The following is a 17,555-nucleotide window of genomic DNA, read 5'->3' as shown; positions in this document are numbered from 1 at the left end:
GAGTGTGAGGAGGTGAAGTGAGATGTGAGATGCCATGAGCATGGAAAAAAGATCTCAATTTTAAAAATTCTCCATCATTATCAAAATACAAATTTTGAATTTGCATTCAAATTAATTTTCCACCAGATTCTTAAAAATAGGATAAATAAGGGAAACATCATATTTTGATTTCATTGGATAGATCCAAGAGTATTTAGAAAAGTGATCAATAAAAATAACATAATACCGAGAATAATCAATAAAAATAAAGGGTGTAGAAGCCAATATAAAATATAAAGGCTTATGACTAACTAAAGAAGATTTATTGAAGGCTAATTTATGGCTTTTACTACTAAGACAATTGGAACATTTATTAGAGGGACCATGAAAGGAAATATGACTGGACTTGAGAGCATGTAGTAGAGTGCAAAATGCTAGATGACCAAGATATCGGTGCCAAAGATGAAAGGATGATGCTAATTGTGTGAGAAGGATTGAGGTGATGGAGGTGGTAGTTTGTAGATATTGCCATCATTCAATCCCCACAAAAAAATCGCCTCTATGTTGATATCCTTGACCTCAAAATTCCATGGGAAAAATTCAATGGAAACATTGTTAGATTGGCATAATTGGGGAACCAAAACCAAGTTTTGTGTGACCCCAAGAACACATAAGACATTGGACAAATGTAAAGGTTTAATGGAGGTAGGGATAAAGGTGAACACAATGAGAAATAGATAGTTTTCGTAACATTAACAATCTACAAGTGATATGAACCATTTTAGTCAGATTTGATGAAGAGATTGTTGAAATCATTGGTTGTGTGGTGTTAGCTACGAAGTCGAAAATCCATTTAAAAGGGAGCATGGTAGGCTGATTACTAGTTTGCACAGCATTAACATTAGGAGATGCATGCTTGTGGAGATTTTTCTTAAGCTTGTAACATTGTAGAGAAGTATGACCTTTTTTGTTGCTAAACCGAAAAATAACATTCGAGTTATTGTTGCAACCACTTGAGGAAGACCAGATCTTGGAGACATGGCCTTTGTTACTTCCATTGTGACGTTGTGTATAATCGGCAATCATTGGGACAAAGGGTTGAAGACTTTCTTCACATCGGAGAAATAATTCAAAGTTTAGCAATTTATCAAAGTTCATCAAAACAAATAGGAGAGTCATGGGTTCTAATGAAAGCAATCAACTCACAAAATTTTTGACCTAAGCCATTAAGAGTATGGATGACAAGGTCAAAGTCATCAATAGGATGACCAATTAAGGCAAGCTCATCTGCTATGGAGCAAATGGATTGTAGATATGACATGACGAATCTAGAACCCTTGGAGATATAGTTGAGTTGTTCTCTTAATGATATGACTCTAGAGTGAGAATGGTTGGAAAAAACACGTTGAAGTACAAGCCACGCTTCACACAAGGTATCCATAAATGCCATGACAACCCGAGCTTCAACATCACATGATCCAAGAAGTACAATATATAGAAACTTATCCTATTTAATCCAAAAGGAGTAGGATGGATTTGAGACAAAAGATACCCTAATAGAGATGGTGGATAATGGGCAAGGTGTGGCACCGGAAACATAACCTTACAAGTCCTTTGCAATGAGAAGGAAGTGAAATTGATCATGCCATGCAAGATAATTGGAAAAGTTCAACTTGATTGGAAGCTGAACAATAGTGTTGAATTCCATGAGATCCTTTGAATTAGTGTTGGTTGTTGGGTTGGTAGTATTAGATGTTGTAATAGTGGAAGTCATGATTATCGAAATTGTTGTAAAGCTTAAAAAAAATCAATACCATAAAGAAGAAATAATTTAGCAGAATATGTGTAATTCAATTTTCAAGTGAGTTACATCAGAATATATATACACTACTAAATAAATAAAAACCATATGAGATACACGATTATAATCCAATAGATAAACCAAACAAACTTATCTTAAAGATTCAAATAATTGAAATGTGGAATTGAAGATAAAGGAAAGTAACAAACTTATCCTAAAAATTCAAACATTTGAAAAACAATTTTAAAGATAAGGAAAGTAACAAACTTATCCTAAAAATTCAAATATTTGAAATACAATTTTAAAGATAAGGAACGTAACAACTATGATAATATTCCAACAGTAAGAGTGTAGATGCCATGAATATCATGTTTTTATGATAATAATTACACTATGTTGTATGTTGGAATATTGAGGGTTAGAGTTGGTTGTATGATTTGGAAATTTGGTGTGATTTGTTTAATTATGAAATTTTTTGTATGAACATATCTCAATATTTAAGTGATTTCTCTCTATGTGAATAACTAAATAGAGCTCCATTTGTTAGACTACAAAATATACATTTGGGACTATATTTTAGACTCAAGAATCACATAAAAAAATATTAAGAAATAATCGAGTTATGTGAATTATAAGACGAGTCTCATATTCTATGCAAGAAAAGTAACATTTGTAACTTGTGAGCCTTGTAAGGACCCTTAAATGATGAAATTGAGTTTCCTGGTATTTATAAAAGTTGTAGTCTTGGATATTAGATTTTCAATGACATTGAAATCGCTTAAAAATAAGGTCTACAACTCAAGATATGATCAAATTAGTGAGAAATAGTCAAGTTGTCAAATTTAAGCTTACACACTATGATTTTGTAATTTTTAAAAATAGTAGATGGTAAAATCAACTCTTAAGGTGAACATGGAAGTTGTAGTTCTAATTAAATTTAGATTAATTTGATATCATAAGTATAACTCTAGATCGCGTTTAGATCATACATTGTCATAGAATCTTAGGATAAGAAAAGATAGTTTGTGAGTTATGATGGTTTATCCTTAAGGGCTTGATGCATTGCATTTGTAGACATTTAAGAAGCATTTTTACTTTGCTTTATTTACATGAATGTTTGTCTTTGTCCTCTTTGTTGCAAATTTCTCTTTATTTGTTGAACCTATTACACTTGGGTAGTTTTTGTTTCTATATAAATATAAGGTTAAAAGTGTTTAGATTTGATGTAAAAATAAGAATTTTGGAATTACATGGATCATCAAAGCATGATTAATTATCATGGACCTATAGAGGAACAACTTTAAAAGGTTTCAACCCTTTACTATATGAAAAATCATGAGGCAGTAAATGGCACGCTTGTGCCATTCATTGAGGAAGCCTCACAATCATTAAAGCCATCAAGACCACAATTGGCACAACATGCAACTCGATTGCACGCCCGTGCAAATGTCCACGATTTCTTTTCTATTTTTTAATTTTAATTTTAATTTAATTATATTTCCTTATCTTTTAGGATTGGGTTTTTTAGGACTTTAAATAGTAGATGAGTGGAGAGAGGAGGCATAATTTTATTTGCTTTCTACCATCTAGACTTGAGGATTTTGAGTCTTGCTCTCTCAATTCTTAGGTTTGTTTTTATGCTTTCTTGTTTTCTTAAGGGGAACTACCATGAACATGTGTGAGTAGTCTCTTTTATTTTAGAATCAGAGCTTAATCCTTGAGAACCTTTTTATTTAATCAAATCATTCAATAATTTATTAATTTATTCTCTTGATCTATTTTTTAGTATTATTACATATATCATAGACCAAGTTGGACAATCTTAATCTTCAATGCTTTTAGATCCTGGTTTCCTCACATTTAGCTTCATTGCTAGTATTTCACTTCATTCTCATACTTTTCACTTATGTCTTGAATTGATCTAACCTTGACTTATAACTATGTTTGTACTCCATTACAAAAATATACCATCCATCTAAATCTCACTTTTTATACAAGGTGAGACTCTATGTAATTCAAGATGACCTCCTTTATACATGGTTAATACGTATATGATAAGTCTCATATTAAATTTAACAAAATTTTAGTTGTATTTTGCATTAGTCTCCAAGTACATGAAATGATAGTGTTAACATCAAATCTATCACAATCAAGTATGCTCCTGAAGAATAAAATGGATTGTGATAAATTTAAAATTCATCAAATTTAAGGTAAAATTTACTCTCTATGCATTAACCAAGTACACGCACACAAAAAAAAACAATCAGCCTAAAATGTTTAATCACACAATTTAAAATTCAATATATTGATTAGTACTTTAATCATTTGTATTAAATCTAAAACAAAAAACTAATGTTCATCTATAGTGTATAATTTCAATGTAAAGTAAATATAATTTATCAAGCAAATTTAGCATAAATAAAGATATATTGCTAATTTACTAATTAATATTAAAAAGACTAAATTAGACTAAGTTTTATTGATTTTCAATCTTGGTAACCTATATTTTGTATATAGGGTACCTAATTAAACTAAAATATATAGTTAGTATACTAAGTATTAATATAGGTTAAGTTTTGATGAGGACTAAAATAGTTGCCAAGTTTTCATATGGGCTAAGTTTTAATCGTGACAAAATAAGTTTTAATGGTGACTAAAATAGTTCCCAAGTTTTAATATATCCAAAATTATGGTTGTTAAGTTTCAATATAACCTAAGTTTTAACAAAGACTAATAACCTATAGGCTAATTAAGTTATACTATAGGCTATACGGGGAAGCTAAATTGAGTAAAGATCAAGCTATTAGTTAAGGCATGTCACTCCAAACTAATAATCTAATATTCATAAACATTCTTCATGGAGGTAATTTAACAAAATATTCATGTGCATAAAAGGAAACATGCCAAATAACACTTAACCTAGCATAATCGAACAATTTTTTTTTTTTAAATGCAAAGTATGACACACTTACTATATCAAGCATTGAAATCACCAATTTTTTACGAAACGAAGGAATGCGACGTCGTCGTGCCCAAAGATCACTGAAGGAAGGCTCATTCACAATAGGTTCGAGGAAGATGAAATGAGACCACGAAAGCAAAAATAGCCTCTAGTGCGAATTAAATGACATTTTTGAATTGGTTTCCTCTTAAACCATGCAGGATATTTCTTTTTACATGGTTCACATATAGAAAATAGTATTTTATATTGGTTAAGTGACGACCAATATAGTAATGTTTACAAATATTTCAAAAATATCACTATACATTAAGTTTTCTAAAAATAATAAAAGGATATTTTTAATTAGTTAATGTGCTTTATAAAATAATTGAGACTTCTAAAATAGTTATTTGTGTTTTTAATTAATTGAGGAAGATTTTGTAAAATTATAATATTTATTATATGAGTTATTTTGGAGAGTATGATGTTTTGATTATATTTGTTTTGATTAATATAAGAGAAGGGAAGTGTTGCACTATGGTTAATCTTTTATCGTGAGGAATTATATTTAAGTTAAGTGGTTAAGTGAAGAAGGTTTATCGTTAGTTTCATTTTACGCTCTTTATTCCTACGTTTTCTTTCTCTCAAAACATAAAAGCTCTTGAGGGGAATGTGAGGTCATAGGAGTGCATCCTAAAGATCTTCGTCTCTCATCTAACACTCATCGAGGAAAGGAAAAGTAAGTGATTTCACCCTAAGGTGTAAGATAATTATTGTGTAGCAGGTTTGACTTCCAATCTCATTCTATGTATGTCTTGTTGATGATCTATTACTTAGTTTTCTAACTAAATAATTGTTTAAGCTCATTTTCTTAATTATTAATATAATTTTTGTATTTATTTTATTTAAATAATTCAAATGTCCTTTTATATTGTATAGCTCAATTTTTAGTGTCTTTAGGGTTCCTAAACCATAATGATAGTTAGTAGGATAATGCGAAGTTAATCCTAATAAAAAATAAGTGCTAGTGGGAATTTATTTCTAAGTGAAGTGTTAGTGAAAATTTACTATTTGTTATCTATCTAAGTCTATAAATAGGAATCTCTCATAAGATGCCAAGGGAGAGAAAAATTGAATTAATCTAAATTTGGATGTTTTTTCAATTGAGAAAATTGTCTCTCTCTAGGTTCTTAGGAACTACTTTTCATTCTTATCCTTAATTTTTTTAATTTAAAGTGACAAATCTTCTTCAACTTATCAATTTTTAGGGATTGTGACCATTCTTCCATTTCTTACCTCAATTCATATTTTTCCTTTTTAATTTCTTTATTTTCTTATAAAAATTGTACAAAGAATTTCATATTTTGGGATGTTGAACTTTGACCCTACGGGGTTCATATCAAGGGGACCTTTGGAGTCCCCTATTTTATTTAAGTTTTGAGTGATTGTTTGATATTGTGATTACATTGCTTCGTTTTGCTCTACATGTTGTAATTGATGATGAATTGGTAAATTGATGAATTTATAAAAACCCTTAGTTTCTGTTGAAAATCCAATTTATAGGGTAGAATGAAGATTAATGAAATTGGACCATGTTTGAGATATAGATGTATGTTTTTGATGAATTGATGGTAGGCTTTAATCATGTTTTCTATTGATTAAAGTGGAGGGTGTGGGTGAGAATTCAACTTGTGCAAAGTTGCACTTTTTGCAAGTGTTCATGAACTATATATCATCATATTGGGCGCTAGTTGAGTGTAGCCTAACGCAAGAGCTCTAGGAGCACAAGTTACTCTTTGTGACTCATGCACCAAGCGTGGTATTCACCACATTGGGCATAAAAGCTTTAGGAGCTCTCTGTGACTAATTCGTCGGGCATGAACATAGTCACGTTATGTATAAGGCCTTTAGAGATCAACATGTGCTCTTTGTGGATTTAGCACCAGAGGTAGAGTGAACCTCATGGGGTGCCTTTTTAAGGACAAGTGAGGACTTATATGCTGAAGTTTTTAGGTATTTTGATGGTGTTTCATTAGGGATATAATTTGTGGTATTCAGTGATATTATAAGAATAGTTAAATGATAAATCAAGGAGTTGGCTAAGATTGAACTTTAAGTATCTTGAATGGTTAATTGAAGTAGAAGTGATGCATGCTATGCTTGTGTATGGACCATGTGATGGTCACGTGACATAAAGTTTAAGTTGAGGGTTACTCGATTTGAAAGTCTTGGCATGTGTGCCTAGGTGTGATGTGATTAGCTGTGAACTGTGTGAAATGTGAATGATTTTTGCGATGAACATGTGATGTGAGTCTTGTATGACATGTATCATATATATAAAAAAAATTGTGATGGGGTACGATGTGGAATATGTGACAGGAAATATCTCCTTAGTGAGCTTGGAGATTCGTGACCTCAAGGACATGCAGAATTCGATAACTTTATTTTTCATCCATTGTGTGCATGAGGTGTAACTTTCCTAATTAACATCATTGCCCAGACATACCGTAATGTATTTTTTCTTTATAACTTGACGTATCAGTAGGTGACTCACCCAACACTTTAAATTAACCCTAGTAAATTTTCACTATCTCCATTTAACTTTATAAAAATGATTTATATAGTCATTCAACTAATGAAGTTTCTCCAAGGTTTAAAAAAATTATGAAATATTGACAATTAATTTTAAAATAAAATATTATATATATTTGAACTGTATGGACCATTAGAATGAACTGTAGGTGATCCGTTTACATCGGTCTTTCTTGATTAATTCTTGTGTCATCTTGATTACCTACCTTATACACATGTTTCTGAGTTCGTTGAATCTCACTGTATATGGTTGTTAAAATGTGTGGTATATATATTTGAAACCTTCAAGATTAAGCCACCATATATCACACTATTGATTAGTGATGTCATGATGATATATTACCATAGTACTAAAATTTTCAACCCCAAATGACTAATATTACGTATTGCTTAGAACAATGTAATAAATTAATAACTAGTACCTTGCTCACAAAGTTTTTCCTGTTTTGTTTTCTTTAATTTGGTGCCTTAAATTAGATATAATCTGATATTCAATTTGAAAGTTTTAATTTCCGTTAATTTTTGTTGTTGAATTTTTCGAACAAAAAACACCAAATTAACAAATGAAAATTGCAGAGGCTCAATTTTTCAAAATCAGAAATAAATGAACTATATAGAAAAAATGTTGTACCCTTATGAAATGATATGCTCTATTTTTTCAGCTTCTTGATTAACACTATCTTACTTTCTTAAATCTCTATGATACCCTACATGAAAATTCAATACATAAAATTGTATAACTAATTGCAAACAAAATAAGTCTTCGTAATGTAGATAAGTTTTTCATGCTTTTTGAAATTTTGGCCTAAGATTAATCAAAAATAGTTATTAAGTGAAGGAAAATTGTAGGAATCGGTCTATTCGGAAATTACGTATATATGTAGGTAAGTGTAGCCAAACTCTATTGGCTGCTTTTGACTCAAATATATAATAATAGTATTGAAAGCAATATTTCTTCCACTCCCATGCAAACAATATCTCAGTGCACTAAATAACTACGATGCCGCAACAACATGGAAGACATATCAATATTAATTTCAGATGAATGCAACTTATCCATATTCACACATTATAATTATTAAAAATTTGAAACGGAAATGGAATATATTTTAAGATTCGGTTATAAGGAAAATTATATAATTAATCCTTTTTTTAAGAACGATATAACACAAAAAATATTATTAAGAATATGAATAGAAAAAAGGGACTAATACTAATATGATACTATAATTTTTTATTTTGTAACTTATTTTTTCTTATAATGTGACACTTATTATGAGATGGAAGGAATAATTTATTTTTTCTTAATTAATGTCTTTTTTATTTTTTCTTAACATTCCTTCTACTATTATAATTAATGTTATATCTTTGAAATAAAAAAAATTATAATTAAGGTTGTAAATAAGATAAATGTTATAATCGAGAAAATTTTAGTTAGTATTTTCTTAAATTTTAAATAATAAATAGTGTTCTTACCAGAGATCAGTCGTAGGACGATCTTTTGGACAAGATTGGTGAGCCTCCTTCGCTAGGTACGCTTGCTGCTCCAAAGTGGGGGTGGTACCTGTAAAAGAGACTCTGATGTTCAAGTTAGTGTTTGCAGGTGTATGAGTCTCGTATAAGTAATGCACGTACCTTAGTGTGAATTAGGGTTTATCGGGGCCTTGGGCCCGAGATCAATAGATGATGGGCCTTTGTCTTGGCCGATGTCACGCAGCGCGTGTCCGATTTCAATCTGCGCTATGATGCCGAGCTCAAGCTCGGCTTCGCGGTACGGATAGTACACTAGCCCCCCGAGCTCTGAAGACCTTGGGTCGAGGAGTTAATACCGAGCTCGATGAAGGGTCGTGACTCTTTGCGTGCGCTTCTCTAACGTGACGCCATGTGTCATAAGTGTCACTTCGTTTCCCGAAACGCGTGGGTGACGTGTTAATGGGGGGTGACGATTATGTAATGATGGGTGCAGTCGTCATAATGGGCTCCATTAATGTGTCGTCAGTTTTTTTCCTCTCTCTCCACATGTCGCTTCCGTTTTAATTTTAGGAAACCCCTTTTTCCCTTTCTCCTTCGCGCTCTCCCCTTCACTTTACTCTTCCACTCCTTTTCTTTCTTGGCTTCTCATGCACGCCGAACTCTGCACATTTCTTTTCATCGTCTTTGTCTGACTCTGTCGTCGCCGTTTCCGGCAACCCAGTCACCATTAAGGTCACTTTCTGAGGAGGAGTACCAGGTACTTCTTTTCTGATCTCTTCTTTCCCGTTCTTCCTCTCCACTGGTCTCCCTCTTCTTCTTTCTTCATCTTTCTCCTTTTTCTAGCCTTTTCTATTCTCGATGGCTGGTGATAGTGGTGTCGCACCTTCTGCGCCGGCCAAGGGCAAGGGAAAGGCGCGCGGCAAAGTGGTGGCCGACGAGACGGTCGCTGCTGAAAAGAAAAGGGGTGAGAATAACCCTAGGGATTCCTTCCCCGTCATCACTGACTATGAATGGGTCAGAGGGGACTTCGGAGAGTTCTAGAGCATCCTCAAATGATTTCTTGAGGTTAATGCAATGTGGAAATCACTCAGGATCTGCCAAGGATCCATTTCCAAGCTCATCCGACTCGAGCCTTGTCAGCTCAACGAGCATGTGTATATGGGAGGTACTTCTAATCCCCCCTTTTTCTACATGTACCAGTGTTTTTTAAGGGATTTAGGTGTATGCCTACCCTTCACTCAGTTCGAGTGCGATATTTTAAATTTTATCAACGCGACTCCTTGCCAGCTTCACCCCAATAGTTGGGGTTTTTTTTAGGACTTTTCAAGTCCTGTGCTCGACCCTAGGAATAGGGTTGTCACTGCCTGTTTTTCTCCATTTCTACCAACTTAAGTTGGGTGAGCCTCCCCATGGTTGGGTTTCTTTGAATGGGAGTAAGCTTGGGGGGTTGTTTTCGCTATATTCCCAGTCATACAAGAGATTCAAGAAGGAGTTCTTCCGAGTTCTGCCTAAAGAGGTCGACCCGCTAAAGGATGAAGTATTCCATTTCGACGGGTTGCCGAGTTTCCCTCTCTACTGGCAGCAAGATCCAATCAAGTTCAACGGGTCGGCGGTCTTCAGCTAACGGCTTCGGATACTGTGGCCATTACCAACCTAGTCGTGCTCCCACATTCCTTGGATTGAAAGCTCGTCTTGTCGCTTGCTAACTCGGCGAACAAGGAGAGGGGTCTAGAGAGTGAGTATCTCATCATCCTTAGTCGTCAGGGCTTCTTTCATTTTTTTTATGTATTTGACTTTTGTGCTTGCAGGTATAATGGAGATAAGCAAGTGGCGCGTGCTGAAAGCCCGCTACAATGTTGCCGAGATCGAGGTTCTTGAGCCCCTCGAGGAGGAGGTTGCTCCCCTTGAAACTCGCCAAAAAAGAAAGAGGGGAGAGAAGGAGGTCGGGGGGACCTCTGCCTCTCAAGATGCTGAAGAGGTGACTTCGAAGGCTACTAATGCCGACGCAGTCGACTTAACTGGAAGTCCTCCTCCTGGGGGATCATCCCGAGCTGCTGTGGAGGAGGTCACTCGTGAGGCGCAGGTTTGTATTTTTCCTCTTATGGTTTTTCTTCCACGTCGTGTGATTTTCTTGTTTAATAACTTGGAGAATTTTCGTGCTTTATGTAGGCGGGGCCTATGCCAGTTGCCGCCGAGGCGCGGATGGAGCCGAGCTTAGAGGCGCCAGGGTTGAATGCCTCAACTGCTGAGCAAGCGACTCCCTCTTCAAATCCTGTCGAGGCCCGCATAGAGGGGCCGAGCTCTAGGGCACCTACGTTGACCCCTGCAACCGCTGTACCGCCTCCGCCTCCGCCAGGGATCATGTGAGCATGTCATCTGATGTGGACTCGATGTGGAGTTCAGGGATGACTGCCGAGACCTTCTACCCGCGAGGTTCGCTCTGCTCGACTGACAAGGCAATTATTGAGAAGGTCGGGGCAGTGGAGGGCTTGGACTCTGCAGAGGTCTTCATTCAGAGATCGATCACCATCATCGACCATTGGAAGCGCAAGTGGTCGAAGCTGCAAGGGGATCTCGAGAGTGCCAGGAGCCGAGTTCAGCCTTTGGAGGAGGAGAACAAGGCCTTAGGGGCCGCTCTCGGCGAGGCCAAGAGGCAGAACGAGGCCGAGCTGCAAGCCACAAGGAGGGATCTTGCGAAAACTCAGAAGTCTTTGGAGATTGCTCTGAAGGCTAATGAGGTTTATGCTGTCCAGATGGGCGAGCTGCAGGAGGTTGCTAATTCTGCTCGAGGCCGGGCACGCTCGCTAGAGGATGAGGTCTCGGTGCTGAAGGCTGAGCTGGCGGAGGCGGCTGAGAGACATCTCTGCGACGAGGTGCTGCTTGCTGGCAAGGAGGAGGAGGACGGAGCCTTGAGAGCGGACCTTGATAAGATTGTCGCGACTAAGGCGGAGCTAGAGAGGAGGCTCGTTGAGACCGAGCGAGCTGTTTTGATGGAGCACAAGAAGGGCTTTGTCAAGGCGGCTCGTCAAGCGAGGTTACTTGCGCCCGGGGTCGACCTTTCTGCTATGCACGTAGAGAAAGAGGTCTGAGCTGGGCGGCTGGTGAAGGAAGATGACCTCCCTGATAGCTCGAGCGAGAATACCACAGCTTAGGCCGCTGTTTTGTAATAGCTTAGTTTATTTTTCTCTCTTTCTGAACTCTTATTTTGTGTTAACGAACTTGTTTGTGTATATAATTTGCTTTTTTGATAAGGTTCGAATTCGACCTTAGTTTGGGATAAAGTAATTTGCACCAAGGTTCGAATTCGACCTTGGCTTACTGTAGAGTAATTTGCACCAAGGTTCGAATTTGACCTTGGCTTGTTGTACAGTGATTCGCACCGAGGTTCGAATTCAACCTTGGCTTATCGTAAAGTAATTCGCGCCGAGGTTCGAATTCGACCTTGGCTTAACATAAAGTAATTCGCACCAAGGTTCGAATTCGACCTTGGCTTAACATAGAGTAATTCGTACCAAGGTTCGAACTCGACCCTGGCTTAGCGTAAAGTAATGTGCACCAAGGTTCGAAGTCGACCTTAGCTTAACATAGAGTAATTCGTACCAAGGTTCGAACTCGACCCTGGCTTAGCGTAAAGTAATGTGCACCAAGGTTCGAATTCGACCTTAGCTTAACATAGAGTAATTCGTACCAAGGTTCGAACTCGACCCTAGCTTAGCGTAAAGTAATGCACGTACCTTAGTGTGAATTAGGGTTTATCGGGACCTTGGGCCCGAGATCAATAGATGATGGGCCTTTCTCCTGGTCGATGTCACGCAGCGCGTGTCCCATGTTAATCTGAGCTGTGATGTCGAGCTCAAGCTCAGCTTCATGGTAGGATATGTTTTCTTCTGGTTAGAAAATGCCTGGCTAACAACTGCCTATTAATAAATTATATATATATATATATATATTACAATTTTTTATTTTTAACATATTAGCAAGTGCTGGCACTTATTAACATTTTCTAAATTTTTTATAAAATATTTATTTAAATAAGTCCATAAATAAAGAGAAAGTCACATCTAACAAACATAAAATAGTATTTAATTATCAAATTTGATTTTTATAATATTAAAATAATATTTGACTAATAAAAATCACAATGTGTAGATTATTTTTTATTCATGAAAAAAATCATATAATCTGTTGATTGCTTGAAATCTCAATCTCTTTTTTAAGTTTTATTAGTTTTAATAAGGTCATCACTCCAGATCGATCCAAACGTTTAAAATAATTATTTTTATATTATTTATATAATTTTTTTTCAAAATCTATAACTCAAAAGTCACCTCTTATATTCATAGAAGTTGATTCTAAAAGTTCATCTCTAAATCATACAAATATAATTAACTTTTCATGATTCAATGATTCATCACTAAAACATTTTCATTTTTTATTTCCACTTTACGAGTATTTGCCGAAAACTCGACTTGTGCCATATAAACATTAACCACGTGTATAGTTCCGTCTCCCATTATAATTTCTCAAAATCAAAGAGTTCCTATGAGAGGAACTTGTCCCTATGTTTTGTCACTACCAGTAAAAGGACAAAAAAGGATAGGCCTTTTTCTCTTGTATACTCCCTCTGTTTTTTATTCATAGTCATTTTGTTAGAATTTGTCATTTTTTTTTCATTGTCATTTTACTAAAATCAATGATTTATTACTTTTTTTCTTCTCATTCTTATCCTTGATAATTAATGTATGTTTACTGAACAATGTGTCTATTTATTTCTAATGTCTATCTATTTTTTCTCTAATTACTTATGTAAAGTTAATGTTACATTTAAAAAGGCAATATGTTTCCAACGAAATACTATAAAAAAAATAGAGGGTAGAATAGGAAAGTACGTAATAAATATTTTTGAAAACTAAAATATCAATCATTTCTTTAAGTCTCGTGCAAAATCTTAAACGACTTTGAATAAAAAACGGATGGAGTAATTAGACAAACTTTCATTTCAAACCACGTTTAATAGCTGCTCATTTAATAATAATCATAATCATAATAATAATAATAATAATAAACACAAGTAATGTTGATTACATCTTAGGTTTTCTACGAGTGATTAACTCACTTTCACACCACTAACAATGTGAAAACTCTTGGCATACGCTTTTCCGAATTCATGTCATTTTCATTGCATTTTTAGAATATTATTATATTAACTATGATAGTAGGTTTAACACATCAAATATCAGAGTTTCATGTCCAACCAAAGTTACTTTTCCTTAAAGGAAACTCCAAGCACACACAGGACACAGCCATGCAACGTCTCTGTTTCTAAAATCACTATTTGGTATTGGAGAAAGCAGGTTTGCACATTTAAATTTATTTTTGAGGATATTGGTTTTCATTTGATTTTGTAATCCATTTCTGATGAATGCTTCCAATGTATATATAGGAGAGAAACATCAGAGAGGGTAGGCCATTGATATTGGAAGAGTTCATATAACATATTAATAGAAACTGAGGGTATTTGTGATAAGATGGGAAGAGGAAGAGCACCATGCTGTGATAAGAGTCAAGTTAAGAGAGGTCCTTGGAGCCCTTCAGAAGATCTTAAGCTCATTGCTTTCATCCAAAAGTATGGCCATGAAAATTGGCGTGCTCTCCCAAAACAAGCAGGTATGTGTTTCTGTAATGTCTTATCTTGATAATATCTTAATAAGAGTATGTTTATTTATAAGTTTAAAAGTGTTTTCAAAAAAATTTCTACTACACGAATAGAGAGATTCTCATATAACACTTATAATTTGTATCTAAACAGACCATAAGAGACATTAATTTCAAGTTTCAATCTCCTTTTGTATATGATCTCATTCATTTTGTATAAATTGCAATTTTCATATTCCATCCTTTAATCTGCATTATTGTATAACCATATATGAAAATTTGGTATTCTCTGGAAACATGGTTTGTGATAAATCAAATTTCTCCATTTGCATGGTTTCACCCACTTTTTGTTTCATTCACCGCCAATTCTCTGCTACCTGGTTTGTGGTTCAAATTAAATAAATTCATTAATTGAGAATAGTAAAAGGAATGAAGACATGATAGTTTGGCAGAAATTGGTAACATTTGGCTTAACCCATGTTAGTAACATAAGTTAGAAAGAATGGTCACCAATATGTGACTGTGGACCCTCCTTTCCTACCTATAACTGTGACATCTGAAATCATTGTTAGAGAAAATCAGACACATTTTAAATCACTAATTTCTGATAATGCATGTTCACCTACCATTCATTAATGCTAAAAACAAAGTGTGTTGAATTTTTTGAGGACTTAAATAGTTAAAGAGTCATCAATTGAGACATCCCTGTCAAATAATGTATCCACATGTAACGTAGTAGTAACTAGGCCCTTTCTTCTCCGTTTTCACTATCTTCCACCAGAACCCTCTCTCTTTGATCCCACTTTTTCTTTGCAATATTCATGCCTTTTAAACTAAGATGTCAAGAAATTGAAGTATTATAATATCAGTGTACTTTGCTCTCACTTATACTTAATATGTGAACTTTATTAAGGCCTTTTGCGATGTGGGAAAAGTTGTCGTCTGAGATGGATCAATTACCTTCGGCCTGATGTGAAGAGAGGTAGTTTTACACTGGAGGAAGAGGAAACCATAATAAGGCTACACAAGGCCTTGGGAAATAAGTAAGTCTTCTTTTCTTTTTTCCTTCAAATTAATCATAAAGATAATTTCTTGTAATGTTATTTTGGCTTCTTTCCTACTCATTTTATGGCATAATTATGTTAACAAAACTTAAGTACAGTTTCTTGAAGTTCAAGTTTTATCTCGAAAGTATGTGTACATGTATATTAATAAGACCTGTATTAAATGTAAATATATAATACAGAGGTAAAATTTAAACTTTGGTCAGAGAACAACAACTACTATACCTAAGTTTTATCTTAATTATATCTAGTTATGGTTTCTACACAAATTGGTTTCAGGTGGTCAAAGATTGCATCACGTTTGCCTGGTAGGACTGACAATGAGATCAAGAATGTGTGGAATACCCACTTAAAGAAAAGATCGGTTGCAAAAAAAAGCTTAAATTCAAGTGCAGATGAGTCCAAGCCAGATTCATCAATAACTTCCTCCTTTTCCTCTTCATCTGAATCATTTTTCTCAAATGAGAGACCAAATTCACCAAAGACCACAACACTTGGTAGTGAATTTAATGACCAACCATCACAAGAGACAGATAAAATTGAGCAAGATTTAGAGAAACAAGTATCCAATGAATTTATCATCATCACTGAGAATCCAAAAGAGTCATCAGTTTCATTATCATCAATTGAGTCAAATATTGCAACCTCAAGCCAGGATGTTGCATGCAAAGCAGAACAACTATTGGCTTCTCCATTATCCTACCTAGGATCCTATGATTTTGGTAGTATATTGGAAGAGGTGGATAAACCAAACCACCTGTTTGAAATACCATGGGAATCAGATTATGATTTTTGCAAGTTGTTAGATGACGATAACTTTGGATCTTTTCAATCAAATGAAGTCCAATTAAGTGAGTTCCCAGCAAGCCAAAACGTTATACTTGAAGAAGAGATAGTTCAAGATGTTAAAGTCACACAGTGGCCCCATGATTTTGAGAATAAGTTTGGAGTTGTAGGTGAAATAAAGGAGTCAAACAAGGATCATTTCTTACCAAAGAATTATGAAGTTGGGCCAGAAATAGACCACACTCAGACATTTGATCTCGATGACATGAGAACACCAGAAGCTGAATTAGACTTTGGTTACATTCAATTATGGCCATCTTGGTCTTAGAATAATAATCTTTAGTTTAATACAAACCAATAGTTGAAAAACATACAAGTCCATTTGAGAATCATCAAATTGTGATTTACTTAGGAATACTGACTATGGTAAATTAATCGAGCAGATTAGGTCTATTTGATGTATGATAGTTTCATGTATCCTCCACAAAATAATGTTAGAATAGGTTATAGATTGAAGCACATATATGCAATGTAATGTATTAAATAATCGGAAAATTGAAGTCCCTTAAAATAATGTCATTAGTTAAAGTAAGAAAAAAAGAAGAAATAAAAGTCAATTTATATTCTGTCAAATATGTGCACATCTATCTTTTATTTTTGAATTTCGAATAATATTATGTCTTCTTTATGTAAATTTTCATTATTTTTCAATTTTGAAAATAATAATTTATTACAACACACATGATATTTAAGATATAATTTAGGAGTTAAATCACAATACACAACATAAAGGACTAGTTAAAGAAAAAGAGAATAAAAGGAACTCGATGTTGTTGTGGCATGTGGTGGTGTGGTCTACATGGTAGCAAAGAAATAACATTATCTTTCAATAAGCTTCCTTTGAATTTCTACAACTAATGGAAACCATTAAATTTCTTTCTTGGACTTGGTTAAAAGCTAAGTCAGATATTCCAAGTATTGCATTTATAGATCGGTTCTACAACCCTCTAGAAAGTTGACAATTGTGTGATTTACTTAATATCAAGTGTGTAAATCATAACACTTATCTTTCTTTTTCCTTATTTTTAGTGTTGTTAACCTCTTTTTGATATAAGTACATTTAGTTTACATTTCTTTGAAATTTTTTATAAATATTGGCTTAAATCTCACATATGAATAACTCTTTTTTTTAGAGAAGTTGAAGATGAAGAAAGTTGCAAACGTTGACACTTAGAGAATCAATAAGAAAATTGGGATCGTTGAA

The 17,555-nt window shown here is 34.4% G+C and overlaps 1 protein-coding gene across 1 annotated transcript; it reads left to right on the top strand.

The window, feature by feature from the left end:
• Positions 1-13,961: 13,961 nt before the first annotated feature.
• Positions 13,962-16,924, top strand: LOC109788924 (transcription factor MYB58). Its single transcript, XM_020347791.3, has 4 exons — positions 13,962-14,140; positions 14,230-14,453; positions 15,355-15,484; positions 15,785-16,924. Exons 2-4 carry the CDS (start codon positions 14,315-14,317, stop codon positions 16,617-16,619), a joined length of 1,104 nt encoding a protein of 367 aa, XP_020203380.1. The 5' UTR covers positions 13,962-14,140; positions 14,230-14,314; the 3' UTR covers positions 16,620-16,924.
• Positions 16,925-17,555: the final 631 nt, after the last annotated feature.

This window comes from Cajanus cajan, chromosome 10, assembly GCF_000230855.2.
Source record: "Cajanus cajan strain Asha chromosome 10, NIPB_CcT2T_4, whole genome shotgun sequence".
NCBI classification, from domain to species: domain Eukaryota; kingdom Viridiplantae; phylum Streptophyta; class Magnoliopsida; order Fabales; family Fabaceae; genus Cajanus; species Cajanus cajan.
This window is presented reverse-complemented; position numbering and strand designations above follow the sequence as displayed.

Excerpts from the sequence above, each read along its gene's own strand:
- LOC109788924 (XM_020347791.3), top strand. The coding sequence starts at position 14,315 with ATGGGAAGAGGAAGAGCACCATGCTGTGATAAGAGTCAAGTTAAGAGA. Across the intron at positions 14,454-15,354 it reads TGCTCTCCCAAAACAAGCAG|GCCTTTTGCGATGTGGGAAA; the intron begins GTATGTGTTTCT and ends AACTTTATTAAG. Across the intron at positions 15,485-15,784 it reads CACAAGGCCTTGGGAAATAA|GTGGTCAAAGATTGCATCAC; the intron begins GTAAGTCTTCTT and ends AATTGGTTTCAG.